Source organism: Pteronotus mesoamericanus, unplaced genomic scaffold (genome assembly GCF_021234165.1).
Source record: "Pteronotus mesoamericanus isolate MK-2021 breed Mesoamerican mustached bat unplaced genomic scaffold, CSHL_Meso_final scaffold_85, whole genome shotgun sequence".
In the NCBI taxonomy this organism is placed as follows: Eukaryota; Metazoa; Chordata; class Mammalia; order Chiroptera; family Mormoopidae; genus Pteronotus; species Pteronotus mesoamericanus.
Genome location: NW_026555329.1, coordinates 72,912,501 through 72,932,826, shown reverse-complemented (window position 1 = coordinate 72,932,826; position 20,326 = coordinate 72,912,501). Strand labels below are relative to the sequence as shown.

At 45.0% G+C, this 20,326-nt stretch overlaps 1 protein-coding gene across 1 annotated transcript in view; it reads left to right on the top strand.

Annotated features, from left to right (window-relative positions):
• Positions 1–3,676: 3,676 nt before the first annotated feature.
• Positions 3,677–20,326, top strand: part of SVOPL (SVOP like) — a 36,177-nt gene continuing 19,527 nt past the window's right edge. The window contains 7 exon segments of the mRNA XM_054564225.1: positions 3,677–3,793; positions 7,206–7,274; positions 7,276–7,360; positions 8,038–8,129; positions 12,732–12,830; positions 15,226–15,297; positions 18,422–18,546. Coding sequence (XP_054420200.1) covers positions 3,677–3,793; positions 7,206–7,274; positions 7,276–7,360; positions 8,038–8,129; positions 12,732–12,830; positions 15,226–15,297; positions 18,422–18,546 — 659 coding nt within the window.

Below are 20,326 nucleotides of genomic sequence, written 5' to 3'. Positions count from 1 at the left end.
CCAGAGGGGGAGGGGGCGGAGGTGGGGGAGGGTGAGGAGGGCAAGGGGGTCAAATAGATGGTGGTGGGAGGCAACTAGGCCTCGGGGCAGGGCGGGCATGCAATGCGCTATGAAGATGACATCATGGGATTGTATAGCTAAACGTGTTATTTACCAATGGTACCCCAATAAACTTAATTAAAAAAAGGATTGTTCCATCAACTATTTAGTCTGAATGCCCTTTATGCAGGTTAATTACAATCTCTGTGGTAATTATCCTGGTAGAATGAAGTCTAGTTAATATTGATATAGAGGGTCCGGCACAAATAATGCCCTGTTTTTAAATTGCAAAATCTTTTATTACAAAATCATAAGCATGTCATTCTGTAAAATAACAATATCACACGCAAGCACACGATATGACATTTTAGGTGAAATGTTCAAATTAAAACTATAAATTATTACACCCCTATCGTTACCCTACAGACCACATTCAAGCGGGCCTTCCTTCTGCCAGACCCTGTATGTATATATATTATGTATATATTTATAATTATAGCTTCACAATTTACAAAGCACTTCCAGATTAATACGATTCTAAAAGACCTGGCAAAACTGAAGGGGCCTTCGGGCAGGCTTCAGCCCCGCCCCCCCCCCCCCCCCCCCCCCCCCCCCCCCCCCCCCCGCGCCTCTGTGTGCCGGCTTGACTGGTGCTCGTGGCAGCGTCGTGGCTCACGCGCCGGGGGCTCCCTGCCGCCTCCCATGTCGATGTCATGACTCGTCCAGCACAACCTAAGGCACAGTTAGATGCTCAGCGGATATTCATTTAATGACTAAAACAGGCGGAACCCAGGAATGGCAGTTGGAATCAGAAGACGTAGATCTTTGCGTTCCAGCTCCGACACGTCGGCTGTGCGCGCCCTCCGGCAGGAAATGCGCTTGTTCCCCTGATCGCCAACACGGGATAGGGACCTCCGCCTCTGGGCTGTGGAAGGGGGTCGTAAAGCACGGGGCACGGGCGAGGCCTTCAGTCAGTGACCTTGACCCCATGCTGCCAAGGCCACTGGACAGTGGGACAGTGTCAAGATTCTCAGCTCATTACTGCTCTTCTCAACAACCCTCTAAAAATACGATCCACTTAGATGGCTCACCAACCTTTTGCCCTTTAATCCTAAACTTGATGCTGCAAGTAAAGGTTTGAAGAAGCAGAACTTTCCTCTGCATCTTGCCTAGGCCCCTGCTCTTTGAGAAATCACCCCAGCCAGGGAACAACATATTAGTGTCCTCCAAGGTTTGGCGGCCTCTATCTGTTTCCATAAGAGATGTAATTTCCCCTTTACAAAGGGATCAGGTGACAGGGCTGACTGAGCAGGGGGTGTGACCCACATGTCACTCATTTGTCCCCATGCAAGGTTGTTCCTTAAATAATCCTGTTCACAGCACTGAGCCAAAAGGGGAGGAGAAGAGCTGGGTCCAGGTTTCAACCATCAGTGGTGGAAGCCATCAGTGGTCCAACTTCTGCATGCGTTTTGGCTGCTGTAAAGGGGAAGCAGAACAGCCCCAGACTGGGAAAAATTTCCAAGAAATATACAGAGGTAAGAAACTCCAGTGGGCACAGGGGATCTGGATTTATTTCTCCTGCTCTCAGGTGGTGGGTGAGGTGGGCCAGGAGGGCCTGGTTGAAGACAAGTGGAGTATGAAGCTGCTTCGCTTCTTGTTGGTGTTATTGCAAAACAAGTTACGTCATACACACACAAGTTGGGTTTTAAAAACTCTACTGTGGCCTGATTATTTCTGGCTAAACACAAAATGGATGAGGATAAAATGTTTGCCAGTCCCCTAGAATTTATTTTAATGAAGATTAAGCTCCACCTGAGCCTTTGAGTTTCAGAGTAGGTCCCCAATGTATCAGTTCTTTATTAGATCTTTTTGAGGTAGGTCATGGGTTACTTTCCCACTGTAGTTTTTAAGGAACTGAGAGGGTTGTGAAGCAGGCTTTCCTATTTTCCTAAATTGGTCTGATCATCCATCCACCCATCCACCCATCCACCCATCCACCCATCCACCCTCTTCTTTTAGGTTAGAAGAGATTTAGATCAACTAAGGAAGCCAAAGAATAGAAGATGCCAACTCAGCTTTTCCAACATTTCATTTCAACGTTGAGATTATAAACTGTCTCAATAACATTCTGCATCTCCATTTTGATGAAACATTTTGTCCTCTTTATGAAAACATTTCTTCATGAAACTTTTGGCTGAAACACTAGAAAAAACTAAACGAATACTTTCCGTGCCTGTTAACGTTGAGTTGGTGTTTTGAATGGTCTGGAATGTAGGCCCCTTGACAACGCAGCCACGTTAATGCCCGTGGCCTGGCGATCCGTCCACACTGCTGCTTCCCTACCAGCGCTCTGTCACCAAAGGGCTCCTGTTGTTAGAGATGCTATAGCACCTCTCAGGGCTGGAGCGACAGCTTTCTCTGTTGCAGGTGACTCGCCCCTTTGTTTTGTCTATCCCTTGGCAGCCTCCCTGCCATTGGGAACCCATGGGGCCTTGACCATCGTCAGGGGCCGGGCATTAGAAAGGTCGGTGGTACGACTGATAGTGACGCTGACCACTGTCTCGGTGGCTGGGCAGAGGCCAGTTTGCTCCTCCTCCGAGGGTCTGAGGGAGTCACACACCACCGGGCCTCCTTTTCAGCACCCCACCTCACCCCGGCTTCAACTGGGCCATTCCAGACTGAGGCGTGGAAGGGTGTTCTTTCTCTAAAATATGCTAATGATACATGTGAAGCAATATAAAACAGCAGGGGTATTTTTAGTGAAAATTATCCATCTTGTGCCTTTCATAAGTAAGAGGAGGTGACCCGTCTGGGTGAGTATCAGAGCTGTGTATCTGGTTGGAGCGGTTCTGAGGTCTTACATTCCCATAGACACGTAGCACCTGTGAGAGTTTCTTAACACCACTTAAGATTACCCTCGAAATAAGAGCAGTCTCTTTCAGAAAACAAGCAACTGGTTTTTTGTTTTTCGTTTTTTTCCATGTGGATGGTTTTTCCTTTGAGCCCAAGGTGTCTCTAATGTTAGCAGGCAATTAGTGGTGAATGCTTTTGGAGCCGCATACATTTGCTAATTCCATAGATCATTCAGAGTGCGCCCCGCGTGTATCTGATTTGTGGCTACGGTGAAATTTGAGAAGCATCGTTGATACCCTCATTCAGAGATGAGAAATGATACGTGCTTAACCGTGAGCACTTCTGTTGCCACGGGCACTGCGCCACACCATATGGACATCGTCTCCTTTCTTCCTCAGGACCCACTCGGGACGGCTTATCAGTTAAAAATTGTACCCAACTGGCTAGTCTCAGCACAGTGGTGTTTACAATTAATCACAGCCAATTAGTTACAGGTTTCCTTGTTCCTTCTCCCCTTGCTGCACTGGATTAGCCTAAAGGAAAAGGTAAGTAACAGACCACAAATAAGCGTCTTAGACAAGAGAGGGCTTTAGTTTCTTTCCCACGTAGTAGAAGACGTGTGGAGGTAAGTTGGCCCAGGCTGCAGGGAGGGATCGGGTGCTTTGGGTCCCGGGTCCTTTCTCACTCACGCTCTGCCTGATGTAGCGCACGATTTCCCCCTTTCCACCTTCATGTGTATATCTCGACCCAGGATGCCTGCTGAGGCGCCAGTCATCGTGTCCCCATGATCTGGGGAAAGGCAGGAGGACGAGGGGAAGGGGGGGTGAAAAGGGCTTCCTCAGAAGTGCCCCCCACCTCCAACAACCTCCGCCTGCATCTCAGTGGCCACCCCATCAACCAGGTACTAGGGGAGCCTTGTTACCGTGAAGGCAGTGAGATCTTTCTCCCACAGGAAGCTGGTATTATTTTTATGCTCAGGTGCAGAAATGGAACCAGTTCCATCTCAGATTCACCATGGCCGCTGACTCCCTTCCTCTCTCCTTTCCAGCCTCCTCCTTCCCTCCTCTAACCCTTCTCTCCATCCCCCTCTCCCCGGCTTCCTTCCTCCTCCTGCCTCTGTCCTTTCTCCCTTCTTTCCTTCCTGTGATGTTTGTCAATTTAGTAGTGATAAAATGATACCTACAGGTTTTTGTCATTATGATTTTATCAGTTGTCACAGAGGTGAACAGTTTTCCAGTTTTGTTTATAATTTATATATCCTCTTATGAATTGCCTATTTATATGATTTGCCCATTTTACTAGGATCTTTATTTTTTCTTGTAATTTGTGGTTTATATCTACTACAAACATTTATTAGTGAAAAGAATAAAAGAAAAAAATAAGAGCAAAATAACCAAAAAACCTTTTTTTAAAAAAAAATATGAAGTTATAACTGTGAATCTCTCTTTATGGGGTCAACTTTATTTTTATTTTTTTAATGGGGTGAGCTTTAATTAAGAGAACTATGATGCCATTATCTTGGATGTAACACCTTTTTATTTTATTTTTAATCCTCTCCCAAGGACATGCTTACTGATTTTAGAGAGAGGGGAAAGAAGGGAGTGGGGGAGAGACTTTGATGCGTTTTGCCTCTCCCACATGCCCCAGCTAGGCACCAAACCTGCAACCCCCGTGTGTGCCCTGACTGGGAATCAAACCTACGACTTTTCGGTTTACAGAATGATCCTCCAACCCCCTGAGCCACCCTGGCCCGGGCTTGGACATAACACCTTTTGCCAGGCCTTCTGAGTTAAATCACTTCTCCCTATTGATAAGAGAAGTATGTAGCATATTTATGACCTATCGAGCTACCTAATCAGGTTAAAACACACAACAAATTAAAATGTATTCTCCTCATTAGTAAGTGGCAGATTTCCTGGGTTTCTTTTCTTGCTGCTCAATACAAACAGCAAGAAGACTTACTGCACAGTGTTTTATTACTCCTCTCAAGTGTATGCTTTTATGAATGTTAAAATTGTACAACATGTTTATATTTTATGAGAAGTCATAAAATTTGGTAGAAGACATTATATGTTGAGTGAAGACTGAACTTACTTTTAAGCATTTAGTTGTAACTGAATTTAAATGAGCTTACTGGGATTAAAAAATATTTCCCCACCCAACTAAATTGTTTTATTCTCTAACACTATAAATGGTGAGAGTCACTTTTGGTTTTTAAACCTGCTGCCATAATTGGCATTACTATTTTTAAGAAAAGAAAATTGATATGATTTACATACAATAAAATTCACCATTTTAAACTGTATAATTCAATGATTTTTATTTTTATTTTTTTAATCCTCACCAAGGATGTTTTCATGGATTTTTAGAGAGAGAAACATCAATGTGAGAGAAACATCAATCAGTCACTTCCCATACACGCCCTGACCAAGGGTCGAACCCACAAGTTAGGTATGTGCCCTGACCGAGAAATGAACCTGCAGCGTTTTGGTGTATGGGACGATGCTCCAACCGGCTAATTCAATGGTTTTTATACTGTCACAAGGTTGTGCAAACATCACCACTATTTAATTCTCTGAATGGTCTTGTTTTCATATTTTGATTGCAGTAAATCTGTAGTTCATCTTCCCACCTAGAAACACAGTATTTAGTCAGAGTCGATTTCTAGTGTGCACTGAGGTCTTCTTTATTTTTAAGATTTTTAAATTTATTTTTAGAGAGAGGGGAAAGGAGGGAGAAAGAGAGGGAGAGAAACATCGACGCGTGTGAGAAACATCAATTGGTTGCCTCTCATATGTGCTGCAACCCAGGCGTGTGCCCTCACTGGGAATCAAATTGGCGAACTTTTACTTTGCGGGACGATGCTCAACCCACTGAGCCACACTGACCAAGGCATGTCCTCTTTATAATCAAACAAAGATGATTTTTCTGCTACCCATTTCATTTAAAAACTTATCAGATAACCCTCCTCCGAAGGGTGTTTGGGCAATGCCCAGAGGGACACAATGGTGGTTCTAGAACCGTCTGTTTTCATGTCTTTCATGTTTCCAGATGGGCTGAAAGACCAATTTTTTCACTTTTTCCGCTCAGTGAAAATAATAACTTTTTATTCTTTTCATGGCGTTTCTTGGGGAAAAAGGGATTTCATGCACTTATTTCTGAGAATTATTGATCTATCTGTCACTGTGACAGCATCTTAAGAAAACAAACAGTATCTACATTGCGGTATGGTGGTTTTTATGTGTGTCATTGGTGTTCCCAACTAGATTAAAAGGTCCTTTGGGCAAGGGACATGCCAGACGTGACCCCAAAGGCCCACAAAATGCAGAGCTGGCCCTTCGCCTACATTAGCGACCTTGATGTGCGTCCTGCCTGAGTCCGGACTGCTACCTACTGGGCGCCTGGCACTGGGAGAGTTATTTAAGAATGTCGGAACCTCATATTTCAAACTATCTATTTTGAAAAATGTTACACATCTTCAAAAGCAGAGGATAGTAAAACGAACCTACCCTCTGTGCTAAAGTCAAAAAATGATACCGGTATTATGACTAACAATATAATTACTAAGAACAGAATAGTATTTCTGTTTATCCCACTAGGGATGTAGAGTTACATTACTGTGTCTTACAGTCATTTGGAAAACATTGTACTAACTTGGTCCTCAGCTTTCTTTGATGTATTTTTCTTTTGATTTTGGGGATTATTAATCATTTTTAGGGTTAAATACAAAAAGGGGGGAATACAAAGAAGAGCTCCTCAGTTTCTGTCAGTAGAAAACATAATACACCAGAAAGCACCCTGGAACATATGATTATGCCGTGAACATTGGGTCCGTGGAGATGGAAAGGCCTGGCACAGTGACTGTTTCTCTGTAGCAAAGCCCATTTCACCCCCGGTTGGGGGATGCTATTGGCCAAATCATCAAGGGCTCCCTTCGCCCCAACACAGGGTTGTTTGCTTGCTGCTGGGGTCTAATGATTTCATTTGGCTATTAAAACTCTGTGTTTTAGGTTCATTAATATGCAAAATGGTGATAAATTACAAAGCCTGCCCTGGCTGGTGTGGCTGAGTGGGCTGAGTGCTGGTCTGTGAACCAAAAGACCACCGGTTTGATTTCGATTGAGAGCACATTCCTGGGTTGTGGGTCAGGTCCCCAGCTGGGGATGTATTAGACGCAGGCAATCGATGCTTCTCTCCCTCGCTTTCTCTATCCCTTCCTCCTCTCAAAAAATAAATAACTAAAGTCTCTTTTAACAATTGTAAAACCTACTTCACAGATTTTCTGTGAAGATTAAAGAAAAACATGTACTCAGTTATATTTCTCTCCTCCTTCCCTCTCCTGCTTCCACCAGGGGAGTCGTGTGAGAAATTTGAACCATTTAGAAGATGGTAACCAAGCAAGTGGAGCCGGTCACCATCATTAGCCTTCGGAAGCTGAGCCTGGGAGCCCCAGAGCCACAGCCGAAAGGTAAGATGATCTAGAAGTCACTGACCCTGAAGCTGCTGCTTAATTCCACCCCCTTTCCCATGTTTACTAGTGTTTATAACAATGAATTAGTTTTCCAACGTCCTCTGGGGTAAGTAATAGTCCACACACATTTCCTACCCATGGAAGCTGTTCTTTTTGATAGGGGAACTCAAGAGTTAAAGATTTTGGCTTCAGTGATAGTTGATAGGCTTAAGCGACTACTACCTGTGGAGAGCTGTTATTCCAGGAACTGGATGCAGGACCTACCGTAACTCCAGGAGGCTGACAAGCAATTCAGCCTTTGTGCCCCAGAGGGTCTGCAAGCGATGGGGATGGTATCTGAGCTGTTGCGAGGGAATGCCCATGATGCAGATAAAGAACTATTGATCAACAGATAAAGAAGTACCAGGAAAAGAAGTACCCTGGACTGCAACTCTTGTCCAATTAAACTTTTTCCAAACCCCTTACCTACCCTTTCCTTCTCCCTATAATAATGTCAGCTTGTGATGAGATGTTAGGACAGTTTTTGCGGGTATGTAACCCCCCATCTTCCCAGATTGCCAGCCATCTGAATAAAGCGCCCATAAAGATTCAATCCTCGTCTCTACTTCGTGGTTCTGGTAGTGACATGCAGCACAAACATGGACATTTCCTTTATCTTTGCCTTTCCTCTTCAGAGCCAAAGACGTTCACTGTGGAAGATGCCGTGGAGACCATCGGATTCGGACGTTTCCACATCGCTCTGTTTCTGATCATGGGAAGCACGGGGGTGAGTCTGCTTGGAGACGGTGTGAGTCTCCACAGCTGTTGCATTGTGGGACAGCGTGTCCCCCTGACCCCCAGGGCTGGCCCTTCAGGGCAGGGCGTGAGAGAAGCAAGAACTTGGTGAGGTGAACGATCCACAAGTTATTTTCATCTATCTTTGGCAGATGCTAGGTTGTGAGCAAATGCGTATCTGTGTTTTCTGTTCCGGGCGTTAAATACCCATGTTAAAAACAGGTTTAACTGGGAAGAGAGAAAAAAAATTATGGTATTATTCTAAGTTAAATTAGAAACATGATTCTCATACATTTTGTGCATAAGCCTGTTGTAATTATAGACTTTCAGATCCTTTAAGGGCGCTGATGAAGGTGTGGAGGAGGAACAAAGTTTCCCCACCCACAACTCTCCTGGCTGGTCTGGTACATAGACAGGAGACAGATTAGCAAGAGGAAATAACCGAACTTGACATGTCCCTATGGATGGGGACCTTGCATGCCTGAGAGTCAGAGACCCCACGTGCAGGAGAGGACCCCGGAGAGAAAGGGGGATTGTGACTCCTGAGCTAGGCTTAGGGTAACGCACCCTGGGGGCTTCCAAGGGTCATTGCAGGGTGATCGGAACAGAGGAGAGGTTTGCCCCGCCCTGTAGAAAAGTCGGAAGAAGTTATCATGATCATCTCATGACGGGCAAGGCCCCTGATTCACATTCTTCTAGGCTATGAAAGGGAAGGGCGGAAGTTTCTCTTGAGCCTGAAGCTAAAATTGCCTTTAGTTCACTGTAATCTGCATGCCGCTGAGGCCCATCTTGGGGTGGCTTGTTCTGAACCCCCACAAGGGTTTGCTCTTTTGAGGAAAGAAGAGTGACCGCTGAGCCTGGGGGCCCTCGCAGGCCGTGGGATGTGCTGCGAAGCTCAGCTGCTTCCTCTTTTTGCAGGTGGAGCGAGACTATGTTCCGCACCCCATGTGGAGAGGCATAATGATAGGGTTAGTGAGACAGAATGGAAAATCTGAGGCAAGTGGGCAACGTAGCAATGGTTTCAGGTAGGAGCAAAGGTAACTGAGAGGGAGTCCGAGAGCAAACACTAGAGAGCCCTGCCCCCACTGTTCAGCTAAATGGTGCAAGAAATAGCGTGAGCTGGCGGCAGCCCATGACACATTCTGGTGCATCTCTTGACAGCCTTGCCCTCTCAGGGTGCAGTCTAAGAGAGAAGGAGAAAAAGACAAGGCAACAACCTAATCCTGCTTTCTTAGTAACCAGTAGAACAGTGTCCAACATTTCCTCATCTATAAAGTAAGGCCTCACTGAGGCTCTGACTTTTTTTTTTTTTTTTAAGTTTTCAGAGTACCGTTATTAAAGCTGGGATCAGTGAAACAAGGAGGGGCCTAGGATAGAAGCAACAGGAGGGAGCCCAGGCCAGGCTGCTTTAGCCTCTAGAAATGTTATCAGAAGGAAGTGAGCCAGGGTGGGGCTGCTGTCAGCTCACTGGAAAATCAGAGAAAAGGGGCCTTGGAGGCAGGGTCGGGGGTTACCTTGGGATGAGACGCTGCTGCCTCTTGCTCCCCTGGTTGCAAGTCTCATGGGGACCCTTAGAGTTTGGAAGAAAATTCACTCAAAACGGAGATTCAAGTGCGTGTGCCCCAAGGAGGATGCTCACTGCTCTGGATTTTTAAGATTCCATATTTTGAGGGACAGATAAGTGTGGATGAGAAGGGTCTTCTCATCACCGCTCCTCCACTTCCAACCAGAGAATTTCCCCTTCTGTTTGCATATTTGTTTTCTAGTATGCTTATTTCTTGGTCCCCTTGAAAGGAGTGTTAGACACTCCCTGCATCTTTTACCTTCAAATATGCTGGGAACCTGTCTTTCCTTCCATGACAGCCTCTAGCAAGTGGAAAGAAAATACAGACAGTTTTTACATTCCCATATCAACCAAACCACTTCCATACAGAGGAAGTGCATCTGTTTGTTGTTGTCTATATTTGAAAGGCAATGCCACGTGCCTGCTTTCCACTGTATCACCTCTCTACAGGTAACCCATCTGCAGTCCATATCCATGGCAACTGTATGTCTAATGCACCCTCTAATTGATGTTGTGAAATGGCTTCTTGTTGTCTTCAATTTTCAGTGTTTATAGGCTGCTTCAATTCCTCCCAATGCATCAACTAGGAAGGACTGCCTACCTGGACCCCCTCCTCCACCCACCACACACAAAAGAAAAGAGGAGTGCTTGTTTGGATATGGTAACCATATCCCTCCCCTGGATTTTGGGTGTTCTGCTTTGTGGACCAGGATCTTTTCAGCAGCACAGATGTGTGGACAGTGATGGGTGTGCCTCTCCAGGCCATGGCCTGTATAGGCTCATTCATAGGCACTTGGGGCAGGGTGCCAGGGCCTCAGAGGACCTCAGCCCATGACCAGGAGTCCTGGTCTTCTCCAAGGCCTTCCATGAGGTCTTCTAGGATCTCGTAAGACGCTGCCCCTCCACGGCCCCTCCCTAGCTCCTGACGGGTCCCTCTGCCTGAAGGTTATTACACAAGGTGAGGCAAGAGTAGGTTTATAGCTGTGAGCATGTGAAACACCACGTTTATGCTTATATTATTATTTATTAATCGTTGTGCTATTTTCCATATGAACAACTGTAAACCCACTTTTGTCCCACCCTGTATCAGCGTGGGGCCAAACCTTATCCCTTATTGGGTGTTTCCTGCTAAGACTTCACCTTTAATCAGGAGTGGAGTCCTGCCCTGGCTGGTGTGGCTCAGGGGATTGAGTGCCAGTCTGTGTATCAAAGGGTCGGCAGTTTGGTTCCCTGTCAGGGCACAGACCTGGGTTGCAGGCCAGGTCCCCAGTAGGGGGCACTCAAGAGGCAACCACACATTGATGTTTCTCTCCCTCTCTCCTACCCCACTCTCTAAAAAAAAAAGAAAGAAAAAAAGAAGAGTGGAGTCCTGATTAATATTGGCCCAGCTGCTCTCTATTAGTGAGATAAGTTTAATAAATCAAATTTCTCCTGAGAATCAAACATGCTATCTCTTATTCATGATACTTGGTTTGGGCTAAAGCATACCAGTTGTCTAAACACCAAACATGACTGTAATACTCTCCAAGGGCAGACACGCTATTATGATATACTTCAAATTCCCACACATTAGCTCATATGATTATACCTTTTTCATCCCAGACCTTTAAGTTACACAAATACTAATAGTACTATAATAAATACTCCATATGAGTATGTTATTGTTACCAACAGAACATGGCCCAAATTCATTTCCCCCTTTACAGTGTCCAACTTTATCCCCATCTGCTAACAATTTTCCCTTAAAAAATGTTTTTTAACTGATTTTAGAGAGAGAGGAAGGGAGAGAGAGAGAGAAGAAACATCGATTTGATGTTTCACCTATTCCTGCATTCATTGGTTGATTCTTGTATGTGCCCTGACTGGGGATCAAGCCCACAACCTTGTATCGGGAGGGTGCTCTGACCAGCTGTGCTACTCGGCCAGGGTCCTTTTCCCTTTCAATGATGTCATTTTCATCCCTTCCTCCAGGCACAAAGCCTCAGAATTATCTTTGGCTTCCATCTTCATTAGTCTGAGCTGAATTTCTATAATCTCTGCTTATTCTATCAATTCCTTTATTGCATCTACTTCATTCCCCAGGAGACAAGCTCACCCTGGTATGGGTAGCAAGATATGGACAGGGGATGATAATTAAAATTTCTATTGAAAGAAATATTTAGTAGCACATCTTATACTACATTTGCCACATAGACATTCTTACCTGATGATAAACTCATGTTGTTTGTACTTGTTGCTTAATTGTTTTCTTTTCTTTTTTTGTTGTTTTTTGGGGGGCAGGGCTTGGGCAGGCCCTGCCCCTCGCCCTACGGCAGTGTCTCTGGCCCACACTCCCGCCTTTTGCTTTCTTGTCTTCTGCTTTCGTGAATTGTGTCTCCCTGTCCCGACTTCTTGAGAAAGGGGCTATTTCAAAACTCCATTTATAACGGGCAGGTCCTGAGAGCTTCATGGTGATGCGTATAAAGCAACAGGGTTAGGTGGATATGGATGGGGGTGAGCCACAAACTGACCTCGTAGCATGACAGTGCAGGCGCAGGGATCCCTAGCATCTCAAGTGAATGTGTGTCATAAACCTGGGGACCATTCAAAATGTTCAGGTAGGCCCTGGCTGGTGTGGCTCAGCGGACTGAGTGCCAGCCTGCAAACCAAAGTGTTGCCGGTCCGATTCCCAGTCTAGGGCACCTGCCTGGGCTGTGGGCCAGGTTCCCAGTAGGGGGCGTGCAAGAGGCAACCACACACTGATGTTTCCCTCTCTTTCTCCCTCCATTCTCTTCTCAAAAAATAAATAAATAAAATCTTAAAAAAAAATACAAAATGAAAATGTTCAAGTCATAAATGTTACAGCAACAAGGGCCACGGTTTTACTCTGCCTCTTTATCCAAATGCCAGTGCTGAGTGGGTGCACAGTAGGTGCTCCCTAAATGGGGGAGGGGAAGGAAGCAGTTCATACTAAAGATGACGCACAGGCAGGCATGGGAAGCAGTGGTGACAAGCTAGCTCTTAGACTTGGTATTTTCTCTCCTTCTTAAGATTGCAGAGGCCATGGAGATCATGTTAATAGCAGTTGTGTCTCCTGTCATCCGCTGTGAATGGCAGCTGGAAGACTGGCAGGTGGCATTAGTGACCACAGTGAGTACCTGCTTCCTGTGCTGCACATGAGCCAACTGAAGACTGGGGCTTCTACTCCCCTACCCCATCCCACCTGGCTGAGAGCCAGATATCCACCTTCCCCCCTGCTTCCACCCCACTTGGCCTGCTGGCTCTCAAAGCTCATGAGTTTGAGCCCCAAACAAGCATTTGAGGCCTTGTTCCCCTTTTTCTTTTCCTCTGGAGAGTGCAACTTTGACTTGCTTGTTTTCCAGCTCCTAGCAAAGGCTCCAAGGAAATAAACGCAAATCAGAGAGAAGAACTCTTAAGCCATGGGTTAATTGTGCTTCAACTATTAGTTCAGATCACTAAGCGGCTACTTAGTGTGACAAAAGTGACCTAACCAATGACCAGATCACCCTCACTGAATTGCTTGTTACACCTTCACCTTTTCTCAAGGGCCATATGAATAGCTTTGCGAATTGCACCCCAAATTTTGCTGCAAAGTAGAATTAAGGATGTTAACCTATCCTTTCACACGGCATTTATTAAGCAATGATCAATTGCCGGCAGACTCCGTGTGCGTGTGCACATGTACGTGAGTGTTGGAGGGAACGAGCAGTGCCGCGTTGCTCAAATCGGAAGTGAGGAGGAGGGAGCGGCAAGGAGGGTGCAGAGACAGGTGGGGGCCAGAGCGCCGTGGCGTGTGCCGCGGACCCCACTCTGTAGACCGCGGTCGGTCCCTGAGCCCACCTTGGGCCAAAGTGCACAAGCCCTCCAAGCAAAAATGGGAGGCACAATGTGTGTGAAAGTTTTCCAAAATACTGTTTTGCATAACAAAAGTCAATTTTACATAAATGCATTGTTGACTTTATAGTCCTTATGCTTTCCTTGTTAAATGAATATTGAGGTACACCTTGTACCATGCAGAGCTCTATTCCAACTTTTTAAAAAAAAATTTGAAGAAGCTCTTCAGGCATAAACATATTGGAATCCACAGTGTGGACGATGGGAAGATGTTGGAGGGGTTCGAAGGGGGCATGGCCAGCCTGGCTGGTGTGGTTCAGTCAGCCGGATCGTCATCCCACAGACTGAAGGGTGTGGGTTCGGTCCCTGGTTGGGGCACGTATCATAGGCAGCCGGTTGACATGCCTCTCTCACATGGATGTTTCTCTCCCTCTCTTGCTCCCTCTCTTCCCCTCTCTCTAAGATCAATAAGCATGTCCTTGGGTGAGGATTTAAAAATTAAAAAAAGAGTGACATGATCCCTTATCCAAGAACTCAGAGGAGAGAGGAAATACCTTTCAACAACCCTCATCTTTCAAAAACAGAAGGGCACGGTAATACCAGTCATCAGAGATAAAATTACTCCAGAATAAAAAAAGCCCTTCATATATAAAATGTTTAGATTTATGCAAAATGTACCCCATTTTCCTTGTTTTTACTATTTTGCAGAGGACTGATTAGAGTTTGTTATGGTTAAGCCTACCTCCCAGGACTGGAATTTAGAAAACACTGACTTTCCCTCTTCATTTCTATCCTAGAAAAAATCATGCACAGAGGAAACACAAAGCTTTTGTCATTCGAGAATAGATATGATGTTTTTTATAGTTCCCTGTAGAAGAAATGCGTCTATGTAGCTTTCTTATGAAGAATAAGGAAGAGAGATAAGGTGAAAACAAAGTAGGCAGCAGAGAGAAACAGATCTTCCTCATCGAGAAAGAGTTAGAAATGCCAGCTACCACCTTCCCTTTGATCAGCCTGGGAGCAATCAGTCCAGGGATGTTATTAGAAGACAAAGCAAGTAAAGCTTAGAGCTGCAGAAGGCAGAAAAGTAAGTCACCTTAAGGCATAGACATTAGAGTACAGCTCCAGCCGAGTTAAAGTGCTGGCATCGTATCCAGGTGCCTGAGTTTTCTCAGGGTGGGACGCGCCATTGTGAGAACAAGTAAGGAAAAGAGGTAGGTTTCTATTAGATTTGAAGAGTGTTTCTAAATGAATGATTGGTTTTGGTATTTGCTTAAAGTTCGTGTTTGTCTGTAACAACATAGAGGAGGCTGCTCCTAGAAGTCTCACCTTGTGTGGGATCAGAGCACGAATGAATAGAGTTTTTTGAGTTATTAAATGGAAATTCACAATTACACACCTGAGCTGAGTGGGGCCAATGCCATCCCCTTGGGTTGCAGAGAAAGCAGTTACCTGTTCCTTTCACCTGTTTCCACCTGGTGGCAGTGTTTCCAGGTGGGAGCTCAGCCTCCGAGGCCCTGAACCCATTAAACAGGAGTCCGGGCAGATCTGTGTGAAACCAGCTCTTCACTTGCACCCTCTGCACAGTTCTAGTCCGCCTGTAATTAAGATGGATGGATGCTCAGTGCAGTCAACTAGCAGGTTACCACAACTCTGCTTAGAGAATCATTTTTTCTTGCCCTGCCTCCAGATGGTGTTTTTTGGCTACATGGTCTTCAGCATCCTCTTCGGCCTCCTGGCTGACAGATATGGCCGCTGGAAGGTAGGTTGGCCTTGAAGGATGATTTGCGATTTTCTTTAGTGGACTTTCTCTACCAATATCCAAGATCCAAAGTGTAGACATGCCCTCTTCTGATATCACATGCCTGAATTCCAGGCCCGTCTTCTTGCTTTCTCATCTTTCCTGAGGTACCTGTCCCCATACTTGGTCCCCATAGTCTAGGTACAGGGCTGATGGAGGTGCATAGTTAGAATATATTAGAATGTGGGAACCTGCCCGTAGAGGCATAGCAGCTTCTCATTAGTTAACTGTGAAACCGAACCACTTGCTTTACAATCATGCACCTGCTGAGATGGAACAGCAAACTGAATCTGTGTCTTCTGATTACAAACCCAGGTCTTTCTTCTTGTCTTGCCTGTTTTCTCATGGGGAAGGCCTCACTAAGCATACACGCAAAGGGAGAAGCCCCAAAGGAAACTTTAATAGAATTGGCTGTATTTTTGAAGTACACGAAATCAATATCATAGACTCATAAATTATATGAAAACACAAGTACCTCAAAAAAGGTAAAGAGCACAAAAAGGCATTGGCAAAAAAAGTACAAATGGTTAAGAAACCTTAAAAGAGTATTCAACCACAGGGGTTATTGAAAGCAAAATTACATAGTGCCAACGAAAAGAAAGTGAGGCTCTGTAAATTTAAGAGAGACTATTATTTGGGCCTTACTGAGGGCTATGGCCTGAGAGCAAAGCTTCCAGAAGCCTTCCACGGTGCTCCAACTTTGGAGAAATGAGGGGCGCTCACATAGGCAGAAAAATAAGCTGAAGTACACTTGGTCAGGGTACGCACGTTTCAGTGACCGACAGCTCTGCTACAGCAAGTGGAAGGAATGTGTGAGAAAGACAAGGTGGGGTCCCTGGAAAGGATGTCTAGGAAAGACAAGATTGGGTCTGGAAACAATGAAACTGCTTTAGAACCGTTTAAGATGCATTTTTAAATGTGGGCATTGAATGAACAGACACTGTTTTCTGTAACTGTTGACTTGGTGAGTGAAAAGGGGCCACCAGCTAAACCTGACAAGCCCAGGGGAGGCCTGTGTGGCGACCATACAATCTCAGAGACCTAGAGTAACCTCAGAGGATGGTCTCAAATGAAAACTTTCTAACTAAAAGCCGGTCGTGGTGGGCAGCCCTGTCTTAGTCTAGAATCTTCTTTGACAAAGGTCAATCTTTACCTTAATTGAGCCTGTCTATTGTCCTTTGGCATCTACAATAACATACCTTTGGGATGTCAAATTTCCTTTTTCCGGACCCCTCAAAGCACAGGAACTGCCCCAAAGGGAGACCACAAATCCCCTCATTGTTATTGTTATGTTAATTGTTGGCTGTTAGCCACTCTGAACATACTTAATAAAAGAAGTATGTGTCTACCGTCTTACTTTTTATCCAATCCTAGAGCTCTCCTTCCCACCACGTTGCTTTCTTTCGCCTCCCTAATCTACCACCAAGAGATTTCATGGAACCCACTTCCATCTTCTCTTTTGATAGTAATGTATAAGATAAGGTGCAAAACTGCCATTTTCTGGAGCATTTTCTCAATTTGTTGAGGTTTTATTTCCTGGCGATTGTCATCAGTGTGGCTCAAATAAACTCATAACAATTCTTACAGGTTTGGACATTTCTTACACTGACAACTTTTAGCTTTGAAGTTCTGTAGGAGGCGTGGAGACTAGACTTCACCATCTGCGCCTCAGCGAGAAACAGAAGGAGGCTCACTGGCCCCTGTTGGTTACTCTTTTAGCCAGACTAGCTTAAGCACCTGCTTATTTCCTCAGAAGTCAGGTACATTTTTTTCTCTTAGCAAATCCATTTCAAACATCAGATCCATAAGGAATTTTTCTTAAAAAGACCTGCGAGTGTGTAGATGGCCTCACTTGCTGTAGGGATAGTTTTTCTGACCATGAGAATATCCATCCTCCTCATCTGACAGTTTCATTCCAAATTCTAGCCTGTTTAGATCCTCAGAGAACCACAAAGATTTATGCACAGTCATTCCCAGAGCTCATTTTAATAGAAAATGCGAAATCACCTCAGCGTTCAATAATAAGAGAAAGGGTTATGCATTCTGTTACATGTGTTATAGTACATCTTTCCAATGGAATATTTTACAGTCATTAAAAATATGTTTTCCCTTACAAACTGGGAAAATAGGATAAAATCATGTTAACAGTATTATCTCTGGGTTGGAGAATCGAGGGCGACTTAAGTAGTGTATATATATGTTTTTTTGTTTTTTTTCTTTCATATTTTCTACTATACATGTGTGTGCTTACAATTAGAGAAAAAGCAAATATCCTAATTTTTCTCCTCACACCCACTCCAACACAAGGACCCCCTGTGCCCCCGACATCCCTGAGAGCAGGGAGGGCAAGTTTCTGCATTCTCAGGGCAGCTGGGGAACTTCAAAAAACCATCTACACGCAGAATTGTGAAGGAAAAGGCAGCTCTCATGAATCTGACAAATCCAGTGAGCGAAACCGACCTCACGGGGTGATGCGATCATAAATTCCTAACAGGGCAGGTTGTGGTGGGCAGTCCTGCCCCGGGCTTAGAACTTCCTTAGTGAAAGTTCTATCTTTGCCTTAAGCAAGCCCTACACAGTGTTCTTGCACTTCTAGGTTAACACGCCTTTGAAATACCAGAGTAAGCCTCTTTTCTAGATCCCTTAGGGGCAGAGGTGGAGGCTCTCAGTGAGCACAGAACGCTCCTGAAATCCAGCCCGAGAGGTTTCCCTGCCTTGCTCTCCCTTAACTCCGGGTAACAGTCCTTCCGGTCCCTCCTTCAATCCAAATGTATAAAAGGAACCGCAAAGCGGTGCTTCTCCAGGGCATTTGCGATCTCGTTTCCCAGCGTGTGTTGTCAGTTTGCCTCGAATAGACTCATACAAATTCTCTGCCGCTTTGGAGGTCCTCCCGCCCGCAGGCCGCCTGGGCTTTCAGGCAACAGAAGGTCATGGATTGTGTTGTTCGATGATCAGGAGAGACCAGCGAGCCCCCAGAGAAGCAAACAGCAGGGTGGAAATGAAAAATCACCTTTGGATGTTAGGTTTTCTCCCCTATTTCCTATGGAGACAGGTCCCATTAATAAATTTCTTTTTGTCGCTTCAGATTTTGCTCATCTCGTTCCTGTGGGGAGCCTACTTCTCCTTGCTGACCTCTTTCTCTCCCTCGTACATCTGGTTTGTCTTCCTGCGGATGATGGTGGGCTGTGGTGTCTCTGGCCATGCACAAGGGTAAAGGCTTTTTGTAGAGGGACCCATGGGAAACATATATACACTCACACACACGTACACAGACACTGGTTACTAGATTAATTAACAGCATCAGTAAGTTGTGAATGTATGGACTTCACTTGTGCTAATTATTTTTGAGCTTTTTTTTTTTTTTAAGTGATGGCCACTTATTTCTCTAATTGCTATAGGCCCATCCAGACTATGTTTGCTAGCAGACCGCTGGATCAAACAAGTGGTAACTTATTTGTTCTTAAGGCTATTTGGTATTTTTTAGAAAAATACTATTTTGTTAGACTAAATGCTAAACCAAAAGTGCCGCGTGAAGCTGGAACCAAAAATGTCAACCCAAACACAGTCTATTCGTTTCCTGAGAATTTGTTGGAAGTGTTGAGTTTGACTGTAAGTGCCCGTAACATTTGAGAGTAACCATTTGAAAGTGCCATCGTCCTGTGATTTCAGACTGTGTCAAATGACTTTGCAAAGCAGGGTGCAACATATTGAAAGGCGGCCTTGGATGAGTGCGCAGTTATCTTGTGTGTGGGTGTGAAAGGGCTGATGCGAAAGTCTCAGCAGTTGGGGAGCCTCCCTCACGGTAACGGGGCCCCTCCGGCTCTTCTCTCCAGGGCGCCTGGGAGCAAGTTCCCTTAGAATATGTTAGGAGATGTCAAAGCACTAATTGTTACCTTAGTGTGTTAGGGAAAGAATTGTTCTTCCCTGGGGCGTAAGTGAAGCAGCGGCCTGTGGCTGGGAGCCCAGGAGGAGCTCTGCGAGGCGGAATTTAGAACATCCCTCAGAGGGCAACCCGATAAATACCTATGTGTAAAACCCCAACCCCTGGCTAATGACTGCAACAGAGAAGGACAAGGAAAAAACTGACGGAATATGTGTCCATTTATTCTCCTCTTCGCAGAATTAATATGTACGTAATTAGAAACCTGTGCCTTGGCTGCCATCACTGGCTGAGGAAACTCCCTGCTCTCGCTTGTATGCCGATTTCCCAAGTATATCTTAGAAAAGAGAATCAGATCTGGAAAAGCATTTCCAACATCTCTCTTGGCAAAAGAGATAGGCTAACATCTCTTAAATAGCAAGAGATAGATAACAAGGAATAAATTGCTTGGACTTCCTCGAATGTTCGGAATAAGAATGTTCATAGAACACCGGGAATAAAAATGTAAATGGAAGAGCAGTTTTAAATTTACTTCTCATTTTCTTATGGGCATGTTAGCTGTGTTAACCTAAAAATAAAAAGCCACAGTGAGAGCCAACGCATGTTTATTTAATCCAAGAGAACAGGCATTCGGGAGGCTCTGATTCAGGCAAAAACCCCAACGCTCCCCCGATTAGGAGGTGAAAGCAAGGGGCGTTTGTGAGAAGGGGAAGGGGAATGACCACGGGACTGGAAGGAAGGAATTTCTCCGGCTGCAGAGAAGCTAAGGAGGAATGTCTACAGGTGCGGATAAGCTCACACAGTGACTAATTCTAAAGAATGACTGCAATTTTCTCTTTTCCTGCTGTCCCTGCAAATAGCTGCTCAGAATACAGGGCTGCTTCGGGCACAGTCCAAAGGCCCTTTTGCCCAGTTTTAACTTTCCAGAGGTTTGAAGAGTAAAACTTGTGAGGTGGTTCTTTCAAGATGGAACTCCGGCTCCATTTTGAAGTGGCCCGGTTTATATTGTTTTTTTCCCACAGCTGTTTAACAATCGCATTTTGATGTATGATTGTCTAGGAAAAACTCCCTTCTCTTTTCCTTTGGCGCGTGTACCATTTCTGACAATGC